Source organism: Anomaloglossus baeobatrachus, chromosome 3, assembly GCF_048569485.1.
Source record: "Anomaloglossus baeobatrachus isolate aAnoBae1 chromosome 3, aAnoBae1.hap1, whole genome shotgun sequence".
Taxonomy (NCBI): domain Eukaryota; kingdom Metazoa; phylum Chordata; class Amphibia; order Anura; family Aromobatidae; genus Anomaloglossus; species Anomaloglossus baeobatrachus.
The window spans coordinates 179255792-179283171 of NC_134355.1; the positions used below are offsets into that span (position 1 = coordinate 179255792).

Below are 27380 nucleotides of genomic sequence, written 5' to 3' on the forward strand. Positions count from 1 at the left end.
AAAGGGGCTAACGGATCGATGAACTGTCAAGTTCAGTGGAAGAAGCCTGATGATATGGGATTGTCACACCGCCAAAGGCATCGGATACTTGAACAGGATTGATTGTGGTCTCAATGTTGAGCTATACAGTATATTTGTATCCTAAAAGATAAGTTACTTCATACACTTGAGAACCATGGGTATGAAAAGGACAACATAGTGTTCCTGCAGGACAATGACCCAAAGCTTAAGACGAGATTGGAGAAGAAATATCTAAATAACAATGAAGGAGAGGTGCTGGATTGGCCCCCGACATTCCCAGACCTCAACCCAGTTGAATTCTTGAGGATAGAGTTGAAGAAAAAGTTGTATACATACCAAAGTGACTCGACCACTATGCACCAATATTGGCAGCATGTATAGGAAACTTGGGATCAGATTTCGGTTGAAACATGCTTCAATCTGATCGAGAGCATGTCCAGAAGGATTCATGCAGTGTTAAAAGTCAAAAATGAATTTACAAAATACTAACAAAGTAATAAAAATGTAATTTTGCAAAACAGTAACAATGCAGTGACATGACAAAAATCTGCAAGTCAAATGACTACTCCTATTTTACCTGATGAAAGCAACTCTGCTGAAACGCGTTGTAATAATAGGAGTGCCTATTCAATAAAGTTCAAATAATTAATATCAGCAAATATCCTTTTTGCGCTATATTAGACCGAAAGAATTATCCAAATTTATGTATGAGATAGCCAAGATGATTTTCTATGCAATAAAGGTAGTCTCATGCTCAAAGCTGTAATGGATGGTGAGATATGGAGTCTGAAAATCAAACATTCAAAACATTGTTGCCATTTTGCTCGTCAGTGTATAGGGAGAAGTGGGGCCATAATAAACTATAAAGGAGGCTAAATGTACTATCATACAATATATAGGAAGCTGTGTGAGGCCATTAACCCCTTCACAACCTTTGACACATTAATATGTGAAAAGCCATAAGCCATGTCCCTGCCTTTTATGCAGGCTCACACGCCGAGCCCGCATCTTTCCTTGCACATGACGATTGATTTAGTCAGCTGTCATATGCCTCTAAGAGCTGCAGGTGGATCAGAGAGCCACCCGTGGCTGTTAACTAGTTAAATCCCAATGTCAATCTCTGACAGCGCATTTAACATGCTCCACCGGGAAGCACGTCATTCCCTACTCCCGTCGGTGCTCCCATGATTTGATCATGATGTTCCGATGGGTTCCTATGACAGGGATGAACACCGGCCTGTGGTGTTGATAGAAGATAAAGAAGATAATGATTTCTACTATACAAAACAGTGCTGATGCACTGCTCTGTACAGCACAGGTGATCAGACAATCACAGCTTCAAATCCTGTGCATTACAGTACTTTACTCTGTTCTCAATAGGGCAGATCAAAGTGCACATGCGCAGGAGCACAATGGAGGCCTATGTGTGGATGACATAGAATGCGTCATCCTTACGGGGCTGGGCACAAGGACGGTGACTGCACAAGATGAATGAGGGGTGGACCAAGTGCATTGACACTCATCGGACCGGACTGCCTCTTAGATGAGTATTATAAAGATGTTTTTTACGTTATATAGCTCGGCCTGGGCTCTTATATATAATATTCTGAAATGCTGTATATAAGGGCTCACTGGTGGTGGCTGAACCTGGTGACAAGTTCCCTTTAACTGCTTCAGCCACCGCACAACTAAGACAGCCAGACACACTCTATCCATCATGTCATCTATACTGTAATACCATTGATTCTGGGGCTGCTGAGTATGGCAATAAACTGCCTACCATCTTCTTGCCATGCCTTAATTGCTCCTGCCACTGCACAGCTAAGACAGCCACACACTTCCTGTCCATCATGTCATCTGTACTGTAGTACTGTTGAAGCTGTGGCTGCCACCATAGGTGGGCTTAACTTGCTAACAATCTCTGTTTTCCACGACTTAACTCTCTACTGCCACTGCACAGCTATTACAGCCTCATACCGCTTGGCTCCCCAATGGGTTTTGAAGTGCGAGACAGTACTACTGATGCTGGGAAACATACTATCCTGTTTTTCTGCCCTCAAGAAACAGCTCTGAAAATAAGGCTCATTTTTAAAAAGCTTGGTGACAGTAAGCTGTAACTTCTTCATGTTCAAAACAGGACTCTTTGAAAGACTTGATAAAAACCTTTGTAATTACCTACTAATTTGATGTCTAGGAAACCAGTTGAGGATCCCAAAAAATACATCATTTTTTTCACTTCTAGTTGAGAGACCAGTACTTCATCACATTCAAAACAGGACAGTACACCTGTTGTGTGTCCATAATTATCAGGATAATCGCTATCGCTTCTTTATTTAAAAAAGTACTACGTTCTTTATAACAGGGCTAATTGTTGCATCTAACGTGTTAAAAAAATACGGCATCTTCTGTTTGCACCACCTGTCTATAAGCAACACCAGTGCATGCATCTGCCCCCCAAAAGGGATAGTTTTTAGACTGTTTATACAATTTAGGTAGCCTAAAGTCTGATACTATGGTGTGTTGTTAAGTACACTGTTGGTTACTTCTACTTACCATCCATTTTATTTGCATTACAGAGGTCCTACGTGTTCAGTAGGTTTTTAGGGAGAACTAATGGTGGTCTGACACATTTTCCAAGCAATTAAATGCTTTTTAATTATGTAATTTGTGAAAAATGTATGCGCTCAAATATAATTTTTGGGTGAAATTTCAGTGAAGCCAGGGAATTTGAACTTCAAAAGATCTGCTCATCTCTAATTGACACTGAAAGACTTGGGAAATCGGAGCTGAAGTTCCAATGGAAGGGTAAGGATGGAGCTTTGCACTTTGTATTCTTCTTACCTTTTGTGTAATAGAAAATAGCTGATATGTCACATAGATTTTGGCAATAAACATTTTGTTTCTCAAGTACCCTTCAGATGTTTAAAATAAACCTCTACAAAACAGGATAAGACATACCAAAGAATCTATACTTGCTGGATGCAAGACATATTTTGGTATAGCTCCTTTCCTAATAACTAGGGATAATCGAATACCTCAAATATTCGGCTTTGTGAATATTTTCCGAATAGGTCGCCACTATTCGTGAATATTCAATGCGCAATGTAAGTCTATGAGAAACACAAATAACTATTCAGAACTATTTGGGCTTTCCATAGACTTACATTGCACATCGAATATTCGCATAGTGGTGACCTATTCGGAAAATATTCACGAAGCCGAGGTATTTGATCAGCCCTACTAATAACCCATTTTATGTCTTCTCTTTTTCTATCTAAGAATCACAAGCCGAGGAAAATACTTCAGCACAAATACAAGCTGCCTAGTTCATACTCCTGCCTGCCTTACCCATATACCGCTCAGGTGGTATTTCTAAAAATTTGCAGCAAGTCATAAAACATCAAATGATATAATTAAATGTACTAACTCAGAAAAATATGTTTATTGGAATTTAAACTTGAATTTCTTTGGTAGGGTCCACATTTCTTTACCTATGTCTGTTATGTTAAATACTTTAGAATTAATATGAACACAAAGTATATCTATATCATTAGTATATCTTACTTATTCTATATACAAAGACTTCATGGTGTGGAAATATGTCTCTGATGATATTGAATCTTTCATTTGTGCTGTCGGTGATAGCTCCACAGGTGTGGCAAGATACTGATGCTTATTATATGCATGATTTCCTTCATGCCTAAATGCATTGTCATTAGGATCAGCGTAAATGAACTGAACTGCAGATACGTTCCTTCTCCATCTTGAACTGTGCAGTGTTACGTGTGCTATATTCATATAAGAATTATTGTTAATCACGCTTTGTATAATAGGTTTTTTTTGTGATTTTATTTCCATAATAGAGGGGCCTTCATATGGGTTTCAAAAAATAATACCGACTAATTCTGTTCTGCCTTCTTTCACGTAACGCTGTGAATCTCTGGCATACAGCTAAACCCTCGTTCACATTTCAAATAAACAGACTGGAATTCAGTAGCCTTGATTTATTAGCTGGTAACGTGAACTTGATTGCAGTATACGTGGAATATACAGTGAGTATAGGAATATCCAAGATACAGGTGAATACGGTATATCCAAGATGCAGTTGAATACGGTATACGGAATACGGAATATCCAAGATGCTGTTTTATACGGGTAAAAACTATAACAAGAAAATGATTACAGTCAGTACAGTGTTAATACAGAGTTAACATAGCATAACAGTGCATGAGATACAGTTCTTATGAGAATGTAGGTGAAAGGTCACTGCAGCTGCAATCCATAGAAAATCTTATCTATACAAACAAGGCAGGGGCTAAGATGTAGGATTGCAATGTAAAATACATTTACTGCAGTCTTCCACCTAAGATTCTATCACTAACACATGTAATTTGCTTTGCTCACCGGATTACACTAGGCAGGGGTGAATGTACAGAGAGGTGAATCAGCAGGTCCTTTCCTGACAAATCCAAAGAGAAAAGGGCTGCAGACTTCTTCTCAGCTCAGGGAGGAGTTCCTTACCCAGAATACATTTAGCTTAAAGGGAAACTCAGCAATTCAAAAGAATAACAACGACCTCTAGAGGTTGTAACAGAAATTGCAATGAATGACTATTAGCAGGCTGCTTAAGGCAGAACAAATTCCTCTCACATTTCAAAATTGCAGTCATTTGCCAAGCTGTTTATGCTTTCATAGAGACCTTAAAAGGAATCTGTCAGCAGATGTTTGCTACCTCAACTGAGAACATGATGTAGGCAAAGAGACCCTGAATCCAACAATGTATCACTTAGATTACTGGGTTCAGCCATCCTGACACAATCAGAATGCTTACATTTAGCCATCTAGTAGAGCTGAGAGAGCTGCCCCTGCCCACACCAGCTCTGTATAGAGATTGTGCACTGACAGTGAGCTGTCAGTCAGAGAAGGGGGAATGCAGACTGTTGTGCACCTGACATTGAAGTCAGAATAAGTTCTGCTGCTTAAACAAACACAGCAAATAAACAACAGATCAGACTTTGATAAGACAGGCATCCCTGAGTTATCTGTGTTAACCCTTGCAGCATGCAGGCTTCAGCTTAGCAAAAGCTTTATATGTAATTGTGGTAACAAAATATTGTATGTGTCAACAAGTGCTGGATGCAGGACAGTTTTACTTTCTGCCAGAAGTGAATATTAGAGAGGCCGATCTCTTTTATTGTGGTAATATTCTCTTGCACGACTATCCCACTCATACAGAAAGCTGTGGTACTTTGTGTATCCACCCAAGAGACCAAGTTAAAGGGCAACTACATTTAACTCCTTCACCCCAAAGCCAGTTTTCATCTTCTTGACCGGGCCATTTTTTTCAATTTCGACCAGTGTCACTTTATGCGGTAATAACTCTGGAATGCTTCAACAGATCCCGGCAATTCAGAGACAGTTTTTTTGTGACATATTGGACTTCATGTTAGTGGTAAACTTAGAACGATATTTTTGCATTTATTTCTAAAAATATCAGAAATATTTCCTAATTTTCACATTTTAAATTTTGATTCCCTTAAATCAGAGCATTATGTCACACAAAAAAGTTAAGACATAACATTTCCCACATGTCTAATTTACATTAGCATTATTTTTTAAACATAATTTTTAGTTAGGAAGGTACAAGGGTTAAACGTTTATCAGCAATTTCTCATTTTTCCAACAAAAATTACAAAAACAATTTTTTTATTGACCACATCAAATACCCAAAAGTAACACTACTTTAAAAACGGCACCCTTCAGAGTGCTCAAGAGGTTAATTAAGTCTTTTGACGCTTCATCAGAACTAAAGCAGTGTGGAAGGAAAATCGTACATACACACACAACATCTGGTGATACCGATTGCTTCCAGCCGGCAGGTGAACCTGGGTAGCAGTGTAGTGGAGCACGAGAACCTGCGGTGGTTTATTTCTGTTTTTTTCCCTAAAATATATGTATTTATTGGTATAATATTTTTCCATTATTTTGTTCTTTACTTTATAATTTGTTTTTTACATTTTTACAATTTTTAAAAACTTGTTTTTACTTTTTTACATATTCTCAGTATGTAACATTAACCCTTCCCTGATCCAGGGCATCAGATCAGTCACTGGCACACAGGAAGGAGGAGTATCAGGTCCTGCTCACAGGTCCATACCTGGGTGACCCAACGGCCATTATTCGTCAGGGGATCACCATGGAGACCATCAGCACAACACGATTGCAGCACAGAGGGTGATTTCTCCCTCAGCTATGTCAATTGTTGTTGCTGTCACAATTGATGGTGGCATCAGATAGGTTAAACGCCCGCGATCAGTGCTAGCACAGAACAAGGGCTTTACAGCAGGATCTCAGCTATGATAAGTAGCTGACACCTGACATCTTGCTATCACCATATGTGAACCGGCACGATCGTACCACCGTACATGTACAGCTATTTGCGGGAACAAACCTCCTACGGCACTGTACAAGTACGGAGGATGTCTTGAAGTGGTTAAGTCATCACAAAGGGACTAAAAATGTTAGTCATAGCTAAGGCACCTTCATGTTGTCATAGGTTTCTTTCATGTGGACTGGATAACCAAATGGATAGAAAGTAGCGCATTGCCATTATGCAACAAGATGTCTTTGAGGCTTGTTTTGGACAAATCGGTGAAGAACCTCTATTCCTTTGCATTATGAGTTATCTTGAGTGCTTCTATTAAACTGTTGATGTTGTTGCATTGCCTTTAATGAAGAAGAATTGGACAAGATCTTTATCTCGGTTGCAGAACAAAGAAATCTGAACATCACCTGCTAGGCAATTTTACTGCTGTAGCCTGGGATGTAGGAGCTTAGCCTTAATGTCCCGTTACACATAGCGACGTACCAGCGATCCCACCAGCGATCCAACCTGGCAGGGATCGCTGGAATGTCGCTACATGGTCACTGTTGAGCTGTCAATCAGATAGATCTCCACAGCGACCAGCCATCAGCCACCACCGAACCATGTAATGACGGCTCCCTGCACACTCAGAACCGTCGTTTGTTGCTTGTTGCCGATGCGTCCTGCATAGCGGGAGACCAACAAGCAAAAAATGTTCCTGATCGTTTTGTCGCGATTAGCGACCTTACTGCAGGGGCCCGCTCGCTGCTGCGTGTCACACACAGCGATATTGCTGGCGAGGTCGCTGATATGTCACAAAACCTGTGACATTTCAGAGATCTTGCTAGCGATCTCGCTATGTGTGATGGGGCTTTACTCTTATGCAGATCCAAATCTTTAATAAGATGGCTCAGTTCACTTTGTGTTATGAGGCGTGGTTCAGTTGAGGTTGCTGACAGAAAGTCTGGGTTGCGAGAGGAAGATGCATCATGACATCAAGTGTCCTCTTCTTCCTTTTTGAGTTGACTGAAAATGTTTCTGGTGTTTTTGGAACCAGCAGTTCTTCTCTATGTGGTACTGGGCGTATTGCAGATGGATTGTTTGGATACTGTAAAGTCTACTTCTTCTTTGGAACGTCTTTCCTAACGGGGGCACCATGCAGAAATAGCAATTGATATTGTGATCGGTTGGCTCTCTCCAGATCATTGGGACTGCAAAAGGCATAGATTGCCTCAACCCATGCAGCCACTGGTAAGATGTGATGCACATCTATTGCAGCATATGTGTAGAGCCCAATTTTTGTCCTGTTCTGCAGCCAAAATACAGTTTGTAGGCATTCCTTATCCTGGTAATCAAGTTTCAGCTTTCTAACTCAAAAGTGACTTCCCTGTAAATGTAGCAAAAGCAATCCGCTTTGTTAATGCAACAAAGAGGCATATCTGAAAAAAATATATGCTAAGAAACTAAGCTAAGAGATCCTAAATCTGTATGTGTTACACAGAGAGCATTTATTAAAGTAGGTGATGCAACTGTAATTAGAATTACGTCATTGGAGCGGAGTTGGCATTTTTTGATTGGTCACTCTAAGATGATAGAATACTGAAGGCTCAATAAACTAAATAGATAATGTAATAGTCTAGCTACAAACAATGCCATAATGATGATGAAATAATAAAGATGCAATTTAAGCAATTATAACCTCCTATGGATCTTGAAAATTAGAGCAAATCAACAAATTTAACCATCATATTTGTTTTCAGCACCACAAAACAAGTCAAGTTCAACTGTTTAGTCTCTCAACCAAGTTGGCTGTAGAACAGCGTTACAAATAAACCTTTACCAGAAATAATAAAAATCTAAAAAAAATTTGACATGTTCCCTTTAAGGATTGCACCATTTCATTCAAAAAGTTCTCTATGTAATACAGGTGGAGGTTTTCCTGAAAAAGAAAGAGATTATCCAACAAAAGAGGGCTTTGCTTGGAGCAGTGGTCCCCAAGCTTTCTGACCTTGAGAGTCATAATCAGCTCTGACAGAGGGTTGCGAGCCACATCCAGCTCACACCCAAAGGCTCCATTACTACCGGTGGTATAACCACAACCAAACCTTTTCAACCAAAATCACACCGAGGCAGTATTCCAAGAACCAGGGGTTTCCACTCTACCCCCCATTGAGATCTGCCTTTCTTTGAAGCTACTTGCAAAATTCGTCATCTGGAGACCTAGTGCTTAAGACACTCACGAGCCACACAGCAAGGGCTCGCGAGCCACATGGGCTCCCAAGCTACAGGTTGGGGACCCCTGGCTTAGATGATCCCTTATTATGAAGTCATCATTCTCAATTTGGGTGAATAAAATGAATTTTCTTAAAGTAACAACTGTTTAGTGTAAGACAAAATGATACAGAGCACCAAAAATTGTAAATATATGTCTAGCATGCTAAAATTTCTGTTTATGGTGCTTGTTATTGATATTGATTGACAAGTTTGCTGTGTGTATGTTCTATTTTTATTAGTGTGAAATTCGGCAATATGCCTAGATAAAAGAGTTAAAAGTGACACATACTGTGTTGGCATCTGCTGAAGAGATTCATGTTTCTCTATGCCTTAAAGGCAGATTGTTTTCTGGATCATTAATGCCCTTTACATGGCCCACATGCTGACACAGCCCAGTAGCTTCTCTCCCCACAACACAAGACAACTCTAGAAAAAAGGTCACTGACCTGTAAGATCAATGCTTGTGATATTAAAGCAACCAAGACTTGTTTAGCTCACACTGCTGCCTCCCGGGACGGAGTAAAGATGGAAGCATAGGGATAAGGAATTACAGATAGTAGAAGTCTGAATTAAAAAAGAAAATTCAATTCTAAAACTAAATTAGAAAATTATATTTGATGCATTTTTGGAACTCTGTCCTATTTAGGAACAGTTCACACCTACATTAGCTCTATTACTACTTTAGCTCTATTACTTAAAGGGGTATTCCCATCTCCAAGATCCTATCCCAATATGTGGTAGGTGTAATAATAATTATAATATTAGCAAATGCCTCCAATTGGAAATGTAGTATAGTTCTCAAGGTATAGCCATGTTCTTACCTCATTTGCAGGGCATTGCAGCATATGTATCCATGGTTACATCCAATAGTATACTGACAGTTATTCGATTGTAGTTGTAACCCTAGATACCTAAGCTGCAATGTCCTGCACATGAGGTAAGTGACATGGCCATACCAGGAGATCTACACTACATTTCTATATGGAGGTATTTGCTAACATTATTATGTCTACTACATATTGAGATAGGATGTTAGAGATGAGAATACGCCTTTAAGTTCCCTGCTGGTACATTTAGTCACAATAGTGTATCTATGTATATTACAAAACATCCTTCCAATAGACCATAATTGATAACAGATTCATTATACTTCTCATATATCCTATAAAACCAATATCCATGAAGCCATTTGAACAGCGACTTAAAGATCTATCGGTTATGAGACTAACATAAACAGTGACATTAATGAAGTTCCATACATTGTCATTAGGAAATATGATGATTTCCCTCACATTACAGTGAGCTTATTCTATACATCCCTATACAGCGTTCTGGACGTTTGGGTTTTTTCACCATTATTTTTACTTCCCAGCTTATAGAATACAATAATATACAGTGGGAGAATCTATTTACCTACTTTTATTATAAATTCATCAAAAGAAAATCAATCCACAAAATGGTGAATAAATGCACCAATGCATCCCAACAGGCAGCAGACCAGCTAAAAGCAAATCATCAGATAATTTGAGAGACTTTACATAATCTTCCTCCATAATATTCATATTGTTCAAAATATTGTAAATGGTTAGTCATTTATTAAATTGTCCTTGTGTATTATGCTTTCCAAATAAAGATAGATAATACAGCTTCTTCTAAAGGGTTACTCTGCAAAAGAAGGACATAGCTGCCTACAGTCATGGCCAAAAGTTTTGAGAATGCTACAAATATTAATTTTTACAAAGTCTACTGCTTAAGTTTTTCTAATGGCAATTTGCATATACTCCAGAATGTCATAAAGAGTGATCAGCTTAACAGCAATTACTTGCCAAGTCAATATTGGCTAAGAAAATGAACTTTAACCCCCAAAACACATTTCAACATCATTGCATTCCTGCCTTAAAAGGAGCAGCTAACATTGTTTTAGTGATTGTTCCATTAACACAGGTGTGGGTGTTGATGAGGACAGGGCTGGCGATCAATCAGTCATGATTAAGTAAGAATGACACCACTGGACACTTTAAAAGGAGGCTGGTGCTTGGTATCATTGTTTCTCTTCAGTTAACCATGGTTCTCTCTAAAGAAACACGTGCAGCCATCATTGCTCTGCACAAAAATGGCCTAACAGGGAAGAATATCGCAGCTACAAAGATTGCACTTCAGTCAACAATCTATCGCATCATCAAGAACTTCAAGAAGAGAGCTTCCATTGTTACCAAAAAGGCTCCAGGGTGCCCAAGAAGGACCAGCAAACGCCAGGACCGTATCTTAAAACTGTTTCAGCTGCGGGATCGGACTACCAGCAGTGCCGAGCTAGCTCAGCAATGGTAGCAGGCTGGTGTGAGTGCTTCTGCACGCACTGTGAGGCGGAGACTGCTTGAGCAAGGCCTGGTTTCAAGGAGGGCAGCAAAGAAGTCACTTCTCTCCAGAAAAAACATCAGGGACCGACTGATATTCTGCAAAAGGTACAGGGAGTGGACTGCTGAGGGTATAGTCATTTTTTCAGATGAATCCCCTTTTCGATTGTTTGGGACATCTGGAAAACAGCTTATTAGGAGAAGAAGAGGTGAGCTCTACCACCAGTCTTGTCTCATGCCAACTGTTAAGCATCCTGAAACGATTCATGAGTGGGGTTGCTTCTCAGCCAAGAGAATCGGCTCACTCACAGTCTTGCCTAAAAACACAGCCATGAATAAAGAATGGTACCAGAATGTCCTCCAAGAGCAACTTCTCCCAACTGTCCAAGAGCAGTTTGGCGCCCAACAATGCCTTTTCCAGCATGATGGAGCACCTTGCCATAAAGCAAAGGTGATCACTAAATGGCTCATGGAACAAAACATAGAGATTTAGGGTCCATGGCCTGGAAACTCCCCAGATCTTAATCCCATTGAGAACTTGTGGGCAATCATCAAGAGACGGGTGGACAAACAAAACCCAACAAATTCTGGCAAAATGCAAGCATTGAATGGACAGCTATCAGTCAGGATTTGATCCAGAAGTTGATTGAGAGCATGCCAGGGAGAATTGCAGAGGTCCTGAAGAAGAAGGGTCAACACTGCAAATATTAACTTGCTGCATTAACTCATTCTAACTGTCAACATAACCTTTTGGTACTCGTCATAATATGATTGCAATTATATTTCTGTATGTGATGTAAACATCAGACAAACACAATTAAAAACCAGAGGGCAACAGATTATGTGAAAATATAATTTTGGTGTCATTCTCAAAACGTTTGGCTATGACTGTATAAAGAGTTGACCTGAGTTTCACCACATATTGTAAGCATAAATCCACAGACAAGAGAAGGTTGTGGCAGGATTTATCTCAGTTGCTAATTTTTGCCTCCTATTGACAGGGATTCATCTTATACAGTAACTTTTTTTTAATTCATGTTGGAAGTCGTTATATAAGATAGACATAGAGATTTTCTCTCTATTTTCATGCTACACTTTCCCAGTCTCCACCAACAAAGTGGCATGTTCCTAGTCAGCGGCAGGAATTCTCACACATCTGTTAAAATAGTGAGATAGCAAGAGCCCCAACTTCTGCAGACTTCAGTCTCATTTTCTTAAGGTGACCTAGGTATTCTCACTAAATTAGTCAGGATTTCTATTAGTTTTTCTAATTACATGTATATTTAAAGGGAATCTGTCGGCAGGTTTTTGTTATGTAATCTGAGGACAGCATGACATAGAGGTTAAAACACTGAATTCAGTGATGTGTCACTTATTAGGCTGTATGGTGTTTTTTGCACATAAAGAAGGTTTTATGACCAAGAGATTATCACTGCCAAGACTACATGGCAGTCATCTCAGAAGGAAGCCTCTTCTAAAGATGATGCACAAGAAAGCCTTCAGTTTTCTGAAGACAGACAAACTAAGGACATGGATTACTGGAACCATGTGCTGTGGTCTGATGAAACCAGAATAAACTTATTTGGTTCACATTGTGTGTGTTCAAGTGTGTCTTGTCTAGTCAAGCATGGTGATGGGAGTTTCATGGTTTGGGGCTGCATGAGTGCTGCTGGTTGTGGACAGCTACAGTTCATTGAGGGAACCATGAATGCCAAAATGTATTCTGATAAAATACTGAAGTAGAACATGATCCCCTTCCTTCAGAAACTGGGCCACAGGTCAATACTCAAACATGATAATGACTCCAAACACACCTCCAAAACGACCACTATCTTGCTAAAGAATCTGAGGGTAAAAGTGCTGGATTGGCCAAGCAAGTCTCCAGAACTAAACACTATTGAGCATCAGAGGAGCATGCTCAAATGGAAGGTGGATGAACACAACGTTTCTACCATTCATCAGCTCCGTGATATCATCATGGAGGATTGGAGAGGATTCCAGTGGCTCTTCTGAAGCTCTAGTGAACTCCATGCTCAAAAGGGTTAAGGCAGTGCTTAAAAATAATGGTGGTCACATAAAATACTGACACTTTGGGCTCAATTTGGAAATTTTAACTTAGGGGTGTACTCACTTTTGTTGACAGCGGTTTAGACATCAATCACTGTGTTTTGAGTTATTTAGAGGGCCCCACATTTACACTGTTATACAATCTGTGCACTGACTATATTGTATCAAAGTGTCATATCTTCAGTTGTGTCTCATGAAAAGATTTAATAAACTATCTTTAAAACTGTGAGGGGTGTACTCACATATATACACACACAAATACTTTTTATAAGCACAATGGGACCTTATACACTTTTAAAAAAACCTCTTTATGGTGTTAACAGATACAATAATTAATGTGTAGGATAAGCTGGCACTGGCCTGTTGGCTCAATGGGAATTTCACCCACAGTTTTGCAATGTGTATTGCTAACAGTAAGACTGATCTGTTGGCTTATTTGTTAGGCCAGCTTATAACAGCTAAAAGTTCATTCTCTTGTTGCTAAAATAGAACAAAAATGTGCCATTTCTTTACTTGGAGAATTACAAAATTGACGTCAAATGCATAGTTTGAGAGTTTTCTGTATTCATAAGAAAAGCGCTTTCTTTGACTCTCCCGCTCTACAGTGCCTGCCGTGATATGTGTATACCCAATAGCCCGTCATTCAATGCTGTGAGGGGCACGAGGATCACTCTTTTAATGCTCCAAAATTACAAGCTGAGTATTATTCTTGAGCTGCAATAGCCAAATGTCATAACTTTTTTTGTCCACCTTTGCATTTGAACCTTTAAGCTTGACGAAGCATGAGTCTTTATGAAAAGATCAATGATATCTATCGCTATTCTCCTTGACATTTGAAATATGAAAACATTTTGGCCAAATAAATAGAAATTTACTACATTTGTGTTATATCCCACAATCAGTTTGCATTTACTCACAACATCTACTCACAATTCTGCAATTTACCGATAAGTACCAGTGACAGGTAGACCCTCACATCCAGCAGGAGAGAATCAGTGTTACATGGCAAGTCAATACTGAATTGCTTGCAGGATCAAGCAGCTGGAGCTATAATCTCAAGAGAAAGAGAACAGCGCAATGGCTCTATTAATGAAGTCATTATTGTTTCAGGACTCATCTTCTACCACACTGATGCATTACACTTTTTCATCTAAAAAGGTTTAAAAGGTTTAGACTCTAACTATATCTCCAAAGGAAAGAAACACATTGTATGTATGCCAATAAAGACGAAAGCAGATAAGCAGATATAACAGGGCAGGTCTTACTGTACTCATGGCCACACCAGTCATTCCTCTAGTTTGAAAGATAATTGCATTTTAATCACTAGGTGGTGAAGTTGTCAATAGAGGTAATTTGATATGGAGCATCTGGTGTAACTCATTAATCTTCAATATTGGATTGTGTTTGGAAAGGTATTCTTTCTAGTGACAACACTTATTGACTGTCTCGACTGCAGTTAATCTGATAACAGGTAAACAAAATACATAAATATATATATATAAGTGTATATATATATATATATATATATATATATATATATACAGTATATATATATATATATATATATATATATATATATATATATCAAAAAGACATCTACAAAATTGCCATGGACTTCAATGGACTGAATTAACAAATATGCAAAGTAGAGTCAATGTATTATTCAGTTTACACTATATGGAATAGATAAATGTGGACCCATAGATTTGTAGACTGGTAGCTTATATTGTGCAGTTGCTGCTGCATTGTCTCATTTCTGCGAGTACGTGTTTTAATTAAAGATAAGCAAGTCATCTTTCCGGTTGAGCAGAATGCTAATTAAAAGTGGCATGCATGTTGTAAAGAGTTATCACTAACTTTCCCTCCTGGAAAGGCAATGCCTGGTAGATCGGTGTAAATTTTATCAATGGAACTCTCTGCTCACCAGAACAATGGTCCAAAAGTTCTATGTATGGATGTAGCAGTAGTGAGTGTATTCAGTTATCTTGAGAACAAAGCAATAGTGCAAATTCTTGACCACTATTTGTTTTCACATTGGAAACACCATGGGGGACCATCGGTCACTCCTCCACTGGTCTATTAGTAACCATCTATACAACAGATAGGTGAAATTATTGAAAATTGTGTCAAAAATAATCCTTTAAGATATATAATGAAGCTTTAAGGAAGACGTTTATGTGAAACAAGCAAAGTTTTCATGTAGAAGTGGGTTTTCTGTTTCTAGATACAGCACCATGTCTGCCTTGTTCATGTGAACAAGGTGACCTGTAATACTGTTACGCTCCTCCTGCCCCTATTTTGGGTCCGTTCCATGTCAGGCTTTACAGGCAGTCTGCCACCCTTCAATTTGATGCATTGCTTGGGACTATATATCGCTTCCTGGACTTTAACCTAGATCCTGATATTGACCTTGTTTGAGGTCTGAGGGACTGAGCTGGACTGTGTGTTTCTCTGCTCCATGACTGTTTGAAATACTGGAGTCTTGTCTGCAGCCTGCCCCGGGTCTTGGCCCTTCCGTTTCCGTGGTTGCTGACTTCTGTGTAACTCCAGTGTGTCTTCTTCCTGGTCTCCAGTCTTCTTTGCTATCAGCTTTTCAGCAGTCTCTGCTCTATGGCTGTTTTGAATGATGGAGTCTTGTCTGCAGCCTGCCCCGGGTCTTGGACCTTCCGTTTCCGTGGTTGCTGACTTCTGTGTAACTCCAGTGTGTCTTCTTCCTGGTCTCCAGTCTTCTTTGCTATCAGCTTTTCAGCAGTCTCTGCTCTATGGCTGTTCTGAATGATGGAGTCTTGTCTGCAGCCTGCCCCGGGTCTTGGACCTTCCGTTTCCGTGGTTGCTGACTTCCGTGTAACTCCAGTGTGTCTTCTTCCTGGTTTCCAGTTTTCTTTGCTATCAGCTTCTCAGCAGTCTCTGCTACATGGCTATTCTGAATGCTGGAGTCTTGTCTGCAGCCTGCCCTGGGTCTTCTTGGCCCTTTCGTTTCCGTGGTTGTCTGAATTCCATGTCACTTCAGTGTGTCTTCTTCTTGGTCATCAGTTTTCTTTGCACCCAGCTTGTCAGCAGTCTCTGCCATTCTGTGACTAGTCTTCTTTGCTACCAGCTTGGCAGCGGTATCCTGCCATCTTGCCACCCATCTGCCAGCGATCTCTAGGAACCCTCTCATCCATATGCACTTGTGCTACCTGTCTGCCAGCAACCCGGTTTACAATTGTCTGTTTCCATCCTCAACCTTTTCAGGTCATTTGTCCATTTTTGTTCAGTATCCCTGTTGCCTGTCAGTTTTCCTTCAATGTGTTCCTGTACTTCATTACATTTTTATTTTTGCATCTTACTGTCTGTTTTCCGTATTACCATTTAGACTGTTGCGTCGGCGCCCATGTGTCCACCCGTTCCTGTGGGCTTAGCGGATCCACCGTCACCTTGTGAGCCCACCTCACGTTACAAATATGCAAATACGGCCTATTTATAAAAGTGCTGCAGTTCTGGAAACAAAGCAGAGACTTGGACAACCCCTCAAGATTACTCAAAATGACTAAGGTTATGATTAGTCATTCAGTTGGACCATGGATTTTCTAACCATTATTATATCATTGTTTATACCTCATAAATGTAAAGCTGCAGGTACTAGATGACATGCATCTCTAGAAATGTTCACTTGTGATTTTTTTTCACTTCCACGCAGTGTTAAATAAAACCAAATTTGTATTTTCTATCCCTAATAATGTTGTTTTTCTGGTTGCAGATCTCTCAGCTGATGACAGAGACTGGCAGGGAAGGTCTTACTGAGGCCGCACTGAACCGGTACAATGCTGATAAACCTTCCATACACAGCTTCCCAGCATCGCACACAACATATGTTGCTAGTGAACCATCTACAGGAACCTCGGTGGCTGCATCCTTTTTTGCCAGGTAATTTTACCAATTGCCCATAACACTCATCAGAGGAAATTATTCAGCTTCTGCACTCCACTATACATTTGGTTCTACAGTATAGCAGTATATTTGCTCATTACTGCATTATATACTCTATTTTTATTTTGGAATACAAGTCATATAATCAATAACAAATAAGTCATTTTCTATCCATTTTTTCAACTTGCTAATGCATATCCTTTTATTATATCAGAATTCTTCTACCATTGAAAGATCCTAGGGGTCAATGCAACTAGATATTTTTGACTATATGTGTAGACAACTGTGCTGTTGCCTATCTTTATGCAAGTATGGCACTATTTTATGTAACCTTCCATAGCTTTAGGGCTCGTCATTCAAATGAACGTACAATATGGTCAGGTGCTGTCCAAGTAAATATCGGACTGCACACTAGTCAATATAATTCATATGACAGTTTTATCACACCGACCACTAGTGAAAAAAAATGCAGCATACACTGGTCAATATTGCCTATTCACGTCTATAGGTACGTAAAAAAATCATATACTGAAAACTTGTGTATCCCAACTTTTTGGGATACATTGCCATTATTAACCTAGGAAAGTGTATTAGGTCATATAGATTTTAAAATGTTGATGTATAAAATCAGATACCACTTGGATGTCACACGGATGACAATATGGAAGAAATTCCTCTGAGTTTTCCGGATGAAAGTCAGACAATTTTTCATACACTCATCTGATCTTGGCCTAATTTTGAGTCATATCATTGTCTATATTAAGGGAAAAAAAACAAACTAAGCTCACCACACTTGCACATTGGCTGAGAGTCGTGTGAGTGCTGGTGAAGCACAGCAAAAATGAGGGTAGTGGAAGATCGAGAACCATTTTGAATAAAGAATTCCTGATGGCTGTGCCAGTCTTCACCCTTCTATGTCTCAATGTCTATATTACTTGCAATTGATTGCGACAGGTAAGCCATGAATGTGAACTAGTGTCTTCATTACATTTACCTATCTCCACTGACGTTTCAATTGTGTTCTTCCAACTAAGTTCAAATATAATTTTCTTCCTTCCATTTGAGGCATCTGTTGGAAGTGTTCCCAAACGTTCATCTCCAACTGAAGGCTCTGAGGTCTGCCATTGTGGCAATGGCATACGATACCTGTTTACTATTGTACAACTTTTTCATATGCTAAAAATGGTATGTTGAAGAGTAAGGATGTGGATGACGTTTGGCTGTTGAGTAGAGTCTACTGATTGAGTGATTTTACTCAACAACTCGAACATCATCCACATCCTTATTCATCAACTTCAAGGGCAGAAGAAGGACAACTTCTATCTGCAGACGAGACCGCAGAAGCCGATTCTTTACAGGTTTACACGGGTGTGTGCTATACACAACCCCACTAGGTGACCATCTCCCCCTCTTACCCTGTTTTACAGGATGTTATCAACCTATGTGCACGTCTCTTTCATTTCCAGAAATGGTATGTTGACACATATCAGTTTGAGAGTATCTGACAAGGCACTTCCTTATGAAGTAGCATTTGTATAAGCCGAACAAGTTCACAGATCTGTATGTGAATAGGCCTTAGTGCAAATGAGTCTGAAATGGAGAAAGGCATCTGATGCTGCAGATTTGTTTTCTATTTGCATTCCATATTCAGTAGACTGTCAGTCAGTCTCAAGGTTTTAAAGTAGGTTAAACCCCATTTTCCAAGATTTGTGCATTGGAAGTTGAGGGACCTACTATTTATTTACTTTATATTATACAGTAGTCTGTTATCTTTGAGCATGGTTGTTATTGTAATAGTGATTCACAGTCAGAATTCGGTTATCCCACCACAACTCTTCTATTAAGTATAAGTCACGCTGCTTGCTTCTTCGTTTTCTGAAAGACTAGTATTTAGACTAAATGTTAAAATTGCAGTAATCTTGCCGAATTGTTGCCAAGGTAATGGACGGTGATGAGCATGTTTAAGATGCTAAAATTGTTCTGACGGAAATGTAAATCTCTTGTGGGATTTGGTTTAGCAACAATTGATAGACTGCAGAAACAAACAGAAAGGTATCCAATTCTTTAATGAAAATCATTTTTCAATCAGGTGGGACTGGAGCAAGTGAATTCAGATACGTGTATTGTAAATATGTGTCTAAGACAAATCAGCATTCTTTTTTAATTACACCACAGATACATTTTAATTTATTAGCTCTGCATGGAAAAAGGTTACTCGCAAAGGCAGGGGATCCAAAACAGAGTACAGGAGTCATGGAAGGACAAGCCATTCTTCACTGCCTGCACTAATGCCGGTGAATTAAACAGCTCCAGAGTCAGGATACTGTAATTCCTTACTGACAAGAGTCTAGCAAATCCAGTCCTCTCGGGATCCCAGGTCTGCAGGCTTGTAATTTTACAGACAGCTCACTCTTTACTTCTTGTGGGCCCTTATGTTATGGTAGGTCATTCTTTGACCTTGAAATTCCATATGTGATGGAACAATTCAGCTGCTTTTAGTTAGGAGACCTGCGTACAGAATTTTTTTTTTCTGATGACTGTTTTAAATCTAAACTCAAACCATGGAGAAACTATGCGAGAGTCCATTTTACCTGTACTTATTTTTTGAAGGTGCCTTTTTGTCTTTTTTTTTTGCATATTGTATGGATAAGATGATACACGTTATATTTATTGTGACAGTCAAATGGAAATTGCATCTAATATTTAACTCTGTGTTATACCTCACTTCAGCTGTGCAATGCATGTAGACTGTTGCACATTTCATTACTTAAAGGGAACCTGTCATTTACTCACTTGCAGGGTGGTCCGGTCCGATAGGCATCACTGAACTTGACCGGGCGTCCCCTTGTTTCTTGCGTTCAGCATCCCTTTTCTTGCTTTGTGTGGATGCCAAGTCCTACGTCATCCACACCGTGTTCTCCATTACGCTCCTGAGCATGCCCACTTCTCTCTTGCCTGCTAAAGGCAGATCAACGTATTGTAGTCCGCATGCACGGGTGATCTTTCAGCTTTCCCTGCACATCATAGTACTTTGCTCTGCCTGCAGCAGGGTAGAGAGAAATGCGCGTGTGCTGGAGGACACTGTGTGGATGACGTAGGATGCGAAGCAAGAAGGAGGATGGTGATCACAAGAAATGAGGAGGCACTGTGTCAAGTCTAGCGACACCCATCGGACCAGATTGCTCCACAAGTGAGTAGGTGACAGGTTTCCTTTAAGTCAAACCCCAATAAAAGTGAATAGGAAAAGTCAAATGACAGCCTTGGTCCCTTCTCATTTTCTTTCAAACTGTGTCTTTGTGTTGCAGATATTTAAAAGGGTTGTGTCATATGACAAATTGCTGATTTTACGAGGAAAAGGTGTTCAAGTAATAAAGAGTAGGAGTCACACTAGCAGAGAAGTTCTTTATTCTGCCTAATGGGTACATTGACTTTAATGGCAACTCAGTGCATTTCTATGAATTGAATTGTCACTTGACATGTTTCAAGAAAAAAATAAGGTCAGCAGTGTTCTTTTCCTAGGGTTGATCAAGTGGTCCTGTAGTGATTTCCTTGCCAGGTGTCTTTGGTGCAGTGTATAATAGTCAAGTCTACTCTACGATGGCCAGTCAATATTTTTTTGTTAAAATTATCTTGATTATTTGTCAATTACAAAACTTGGTTCATAGCAGTTTGTTTTATAGACACTAACTATTGGGGGGCTTGTAGGAACGAAGCCCCAGTCTCCTCTCACACCAGTCATAAATTGTTGTAATATGTAAGAATAAACCGTGCAGTCTTGTAAAGATATATGACATCTAAAATCTGCAAGGCAGTTGTCGTTAAAAGGATCTTACAACAGAGTGTCTGCAGCATTCACATGCCCAGTAGTCATGATAAAATCATAGGGAGGAGCGTAGAAGAAATTGGTGGAGCAGCAATGGGTGAATAATGCTCTGTTTCATGTTTTGAACTTTTGCATTATCAGTTATTAAATTTGTTGTTTGAAAACTTAGTTCCTTTTTGACATAGTATTACATCCTATGTCCTGCGTCAAGTGTGTAGAGCGGGCTCAAAAGTTGGCTGTGATCAATTTGAAACGGAGTGAAATAGTGAAAAAAACACAATTCTGCCATTGTTTTTAGGGTTTTGTTTTCGCAGCGATGAGCAAACTCCAAACGCTGCTTTTTCACAGTTTAAATGATATCAATAACAGTCTCTGGCAGAGGCATTTAAACAGGACCTTTCACCAGTTTTAGAATGTTAAACTGACCACATTATGGCATAATGGCTGCAGAACATAGTAAAACATAGTTTTTATCTCTCATCTCTGTTGTGGAGATATAAGTTTGTAATGTTTAGGGTTTAATTTATGATAAGCCCGATGGGTCATTACCAGAGATTTGTCTTTGGAAACGTGAACTTTTTTCCACATATGACATTGTAGGGGAAAAAAAAGAACAGCCATGCACTCAGCCCTGAGCTCTGCAGATAATTTGCAGTATACAGCAGAGCTGAGTGTGATTATAAACACTTTTAGCTTTCATCTCATGGCAGTCAGTGTGAGGAGAGGAGCATTACAGCAAAGCTGACTGCAGTCGCAGAAGTATTTGTAAGGGCAGAGTCACACTTGTGTATGACTCGCAAAGCGAGAAAATCTTGCATTGCACTTTGCCCCATGTAAGACAATGCTGCAGCTCAGATCTGCCAGTTTTTCCTCAGCCTTAAAATGACTGAAGAAATAATCGCAGCATGCTGTGATTGTCTATGAGACCCGTGTCACTCGCACCCTTGCAAGTCTATGGGTGCGAGAAAAACATCGGACTGCACTCAGATGTCATGCAAGTGCAGTGCGATAATTGCATCAGCTGACAATGAAGGAGATGGGGGGATTAACCCCTCCCTCTCCTTCACAGCGCCCGTCCCCTCTTCTGCAGCTGTGACTCGATCGCAAGATCGGATCACAGTCGCATGACACTCGGCTCACGCTCACAGCAGAGCCTCACATCCTATGCACCCGCATCGGATGCCATACGCTAATGTGACCCCAGCCTAACACATATAGATTTTTCTACTCATCCTTTCCCCACACTGACTGCAGTAACATGAAGGCTAATGGTATTTACAATCACACTCAGCTCTGCTGTACTCTACACATTAGCTGCAGAGATCAGTGTCATTACATGTCTCACAGGACAAAGCATGTTCTTCTAACCTTCTGGAGACATGTTCCTTTTTCCCATGCAAGACACCTCCTGCTTATGGAGTGACCACTTCATGCAGGGAAAAAAGTACACACCCTCAGAGAAGCAACTCTGGTAATATATTCTTGGGTTTATCATAAATTATAACCTACACATTAGTAGCTAATATCTCTGCAATAGAAATAAGAAGAAAAATACATTTTATTTAGCTCTGCAGGCACTAACATGCAAAACCTGTTGAAGGGTCATCTTTATTTTAACTGCCATTTTTGTTGAACTTTTATAGTAAGTAAGTTACAATAAGTATACAAATTCAAATACATAAGTCAGATTCATTTCCAATATTCGAAACTCTCAATAAGATGAGCAATTCAATGTTTAATGGGAAAAAAAGAGAAAAGAAGAGAGGGGAAAGGTACAGGTCACAAGAAAAAAGGTAAAACAGAGAAGAAAGTTAGGGCGCACGGGATGAGTAAGGAAGTGTTGTGGTCATGGCTCAATCAGGTGTGTAGAAAGTTGTTTGTGTAGTCATGGATATCCCAAGGGTTCCATATCTGTTGAACTTTGCAAGGCTGTTGTGGAGAGAGGTCATAAGGTGTTCCAATGAGTAGATTTCCTTTAATGGCCCATATATATATATATATATATATATATATATATGTATATATATATATATATATATATATATATATATATACACAAGATGGTGGGCTTTTTGTTTCTAACCTCATGCTAAGAGAGACTTAATGACTGTGCATATGTATAGGAATAGCCTTGTCGACCTCTTTCCCAAAGCCCTGGAAAGGTCATTTAGTAAGTAACTTAGAAGGAATAGGGGAAGGTGAATGGAGAAGAGGTACTCTACCAACTATCCCCCATATCTCAGATAGGGGTGATAACCCTGCATTCCCAGAAGGTATGAATGAGGGAGGCGGTATGTGCTAAGCACCTTCAGCAGGTGGGTGGTATATTTTATTGATGCGTTTACGGTAGGTAATGAAGGAAAGTCAGGATAGGAAAGCAGTGCAGGAGTAGTTTGAACTGCATTTCTTTGTGGATGGCATAGAAATAGGATTTAGTGCTCAGTTCCACACTTCTATGGAGATATTTACACCAAGTGCCTGTTCCCATTTATCCATGTACCTATGGCACAGGGGTTAGATGTAGTAAGGGAGAGTTGTATCTGGTAGCTTGTGGTGAGAAGACCCTTGGAGGAGGGAAGCTGTCAGCATAGACTCTAAAATGGGATCTCGGTGGTTGGAGATTGTTTGGGCGTGAAGGCTGTCAATAACATAGTGCAAACTTGTTGGTAGAGGAATTACTACCCAAGAGATAACTTACCTGAGCTGAGTGACCTCCCAAAGGCGTGTTGTTCAAGGGTAAGGGCATCAACCATATCCACTATTCTAAAAATTCTCACTGAGGACCAGGGTCGGATCATTCTGGTCATAATGATCTTTGGAATCTGGATTATAAAGGAAATTAATCATGGTGTATCAGACGGAGGGCAGCAAGGACTACATTTGAAAATAAAACAAAACGTTTCGCATGAAATACATGGGACCTATAGGGTCAAAAAGGACCCTAGAGGAAGTGGGATGTCAAAAGACAAAAGAGGATATTAGGGTGTACCTACGTTAGCCACAATTTCAAATCATCTAAAGTAAACAAAATTGGCTGTAAAGGAGGGGATTGATCTAAGGTGGGATGAACTATATTGTGACGCCCTGGCAAAACCAGGGAGTCACAGATGACTGTGCCCCCACCGAGGGTACAGGAATCGCCTCCTCCTTGGGATTCAACATAACACCTTCCCACAAAGGGTTACATCAAAGCCGACCTGAAACCCTAGTCATCACCCCATGCATTAGGGGCACACCAGTGGGTGGGACTAGGCGGTTGGAGAACGCCCACCTAGGGGTCCTGAGGTGCGAGGGGAGGGATCAAGACAGAGCTGAGCTGGACAGGGAAAGTGACAGTCATGTTGTGCTGAGCAGCCACTGATGTCACCGGGGGTCGGAGCTCCTGGACCACAGCAGCACCTGCAAAAGGCTAGGTGGCAGATGGCAGAGCAGGGCCACAGGAGACGGGAAGACGGCTCGGCAGATCCAAGGTGGACCGGGAAAGGGTTGGAGCCCGCCGGTAAACCGTGCACAGAGGGGGTACTCGGAACCTGAAGCCAGGAGCAAAACCAACGGCCTAGCTAATCAACCAATTGAGGGTAGAATTATAGGTCCTGTCCCAACCAAAGTCCCGAAAGAAGACAACAGCACACAGAGAGGGATAGGGCATCTGCCAAAAGCTCATAGATCCCACGGGCCAGCGTCTGCGGGCACGGCTCCTCAGGTACACAATACACCGGGAATGGATTTCTCCCATTCCACACGGGTTAAATGAACATAAGAGAAACACACAGTGTAGGAGGAAGGGCTTCTGCCCTGTCAGTCCGGGTGTGGGACCAGCACACCCCTCCAGAAGGCTCCCGGCATTCGGCTTTGGTTTACAAAAGGACTCTGTGTTTATTGACCCTCCACATGAGCACAGCCTCATCCAGCACCACGACTACCAATTGTAAGTGTTCTATTTCCTGCCTCCCAAACACTGCTCCCTGCAACCTCTCCCATTACCCTGTGCCCCGGGACTACACCTCCCCTACCCGGGGAGGGGATCCCACCTTGCTGCCCTGCTCCATCAGCCCCGGGCACCCCCATATCTAGGCAGCGGCGGTGTCACCATCCATCACCGTAACCCACGGGTGGTGTCACAGACAATCTCCCTTGTAAATAACCCTTGTAAATAATCGGGTCCGGTTCCCACTCGAGCCACAGTAAAGCCCCAGATCCGAGCATCCCCGAGCAGCCCCTTAGCTACGGTCTGGGCCTCGCCCGCAACAATATTTTTACAGATCCAGGTCTATGAGCCCTCTCTGCGACCTCCCCAAGAGCATCACTGACCTTAATATTCTGTGTCTCTTAAGCCTGCTTTACACGAGACGATCGATTGTGCGATAGCACAATCGATCGTACCCGCCTTCGTCGTTTTTGCGTCACGGGCAATTAGTTGCCCATGGCACACAAACTCGTTTAACCCCCGTCACACATACTTACCTTCCGGACGACCTCGCTGTGGGCGACGAACGACTACTTCCTGGAGTGGGAGGGAAGTTTGGCGTCACAGCGACGTCACACGACAGGCGGCCAATAGAAGCGGAGCGGGCGGAGATGAGCGGGATGTAAACATCCCGCCCACCTCCTTCCTTCCATTAAGCCGTCGGGTGCCGCGGGAGGCAGGTAAAGCTGTTGTTCATCATTCCCGTGGTGTCACACGGAGCAACGTGTGATGCCACAGAAACGATGAACAACCGCCGCCATTTTAATTAAACAATTTTATGAAACCTAGCGACTAGTACACGACTCACGATTTGTGAGCGATACTGCGTCGCTAGGAGGTGTCACACGAGACGACGTCGTGCAGTATGCCGGATGTGCGTCACGAAAACCGTGACCCTGACGACATATCGCACAATCTATCGTCTCATGTAAAGCCCGCTTTAGGCTATGTGCACACACTGCATCTTTGTGGTGACCACATAGTCCCAAAAAAACCCCGCTCCCTCGGCATGCATTTTTTGCCGCGTTTTACTGCATTTTTTACAGCATTTTCCCCAGTGCGTTTTATGTCAAATCTACTGACTGGAAGAGCTCAAAAATGCGGATAAAAACACAGAAAGAATTGACATGCTGCATCTTTGTGGTCACCACAAAGACGCAGCCAAAAAAAAGCTGCAATGTGCGCACAGCAAAAATCTCATAGACTTTGCTGGGGAAGGAAATGCATGCAGTTGTGGGACCAAAACTGCACCCAAAAAATGTGCAGAATGTGGCAAGAAACACAGCATGTGCACAAGGCCTTCGAGCTCCATATGAAGTCAAGTATCCTAGTTTGTAGGAGTGAAAGGTCCTCTTTATATTCTATTATCAATGGCAAGGCACAATTGTTCTGATACACATCACCCCACCAACGATGAGATTGTAGTGAACAAATGGGTTGCAATGGCAAGCAGAAGCCTGTTGAAGACCTATGTTGCCATCATCTTGATGTTCCTATGAAAGCCAGTCAACAGCTGGACTTCATAGGATATCAACAGCTGTGAATGTACATACGGTAGAAGCCCAAATTGGAGATGATTTTTTGGTGATGGAAATAATTTTAAAATGTTAAAACATTCAATACATGTAGAATTCTATTTCGGCCATATTACAGATTAATATATGTATAATTCAGCTGTCCGTTACTCCAAAGAATTGCTTACTATATAGCTCAATGGCCAAAATCACTACATTGTTTTTATAGTGGATCTATACAGCATGTAAGTGCATATTGTTAGCCACAATCTGTTTAATTTGTAAAATAGATCCACTTATAGAAAATGACTGTATAAAAGTATTTATTATTAAGAAATAAGAGAAAAGCTGTTCAGGATGTGAATGGGAAATACAGATGGGTAACAGACAAACCAATACAGTATGTGGAGTCCACATTAATTACAGAAGGACATATGTTTGGAGCACAGCTGGGACAAATATACAAACAAGCCAGTCACTACATGCCGAAACGCTAAATATGAAGTCGTCACAGGCATACGCCCTGAGGAAGGGGCTGTTTTCACTTAAGATGTTGTACAAGGCAGTTTATATTATATGTAATATGATTGATGTCATTTTCCCTGGTAACCTCTTTCTCCAAGAGGGTGGTTTTTAGCATATGAGAGATGAAAGTCTGCAGACGAAGTCAAGAAGTTTGGTCTACAGGATTTTTAATAACACTGTGGGCTAAGCATGTGGAGCCCCGATTCTTTGTATAAGATCGGGTTCAGGCGAGTATGAGAAATCGTCCGATCTTCATCCAGAAAGCAAAATGAAAATTTTTCATTCATATTTTCACCTCTGTTTCATCGATGTGTCATTCCCATGTAGTTTTTTAAGATTTTTTTTACATCAGTATGACATCCAAATAGCATCTGATTTTATACATCAACATTTTAAAAAAAATTAACAACACCGAATAATTTTCTATGATAACAATTGCAATTTAACCACTAAAATAGGATGCAATACGGATGATCTTGATGGTATTTGATTTTGTTTGTGCACCCATGGCTTTGACAGGGCGAGTCTCATCTGAAATACAGAAGTGAATAGTGTGCTGCCC

At 40.7% G+C, this 27380-nt stretch overlaps 1 protein-coding gene across 1 annotated transcript in view; it reads left to right on the forward strand.

Annotated features, from left to right (window-relative positions):
* Positions 1 to 27380, forward strand: part of KIF26B (kinesin family member 26B) — a 585415-nt gene that overhangs the window by 280383 nt on the left and 277652 nt on the right. Inside the window, exon 4 of the mRNA XM_075339602.1 lies at positions 16820 to 16986. Within this exon, the coding sequence (XP_075195717.1) occupies positions 16820 to 16986 (167 nt within the window). The remainder of the gene's footprint in view (positions 1 to 16819; positions 16987 to 27380) is intronic.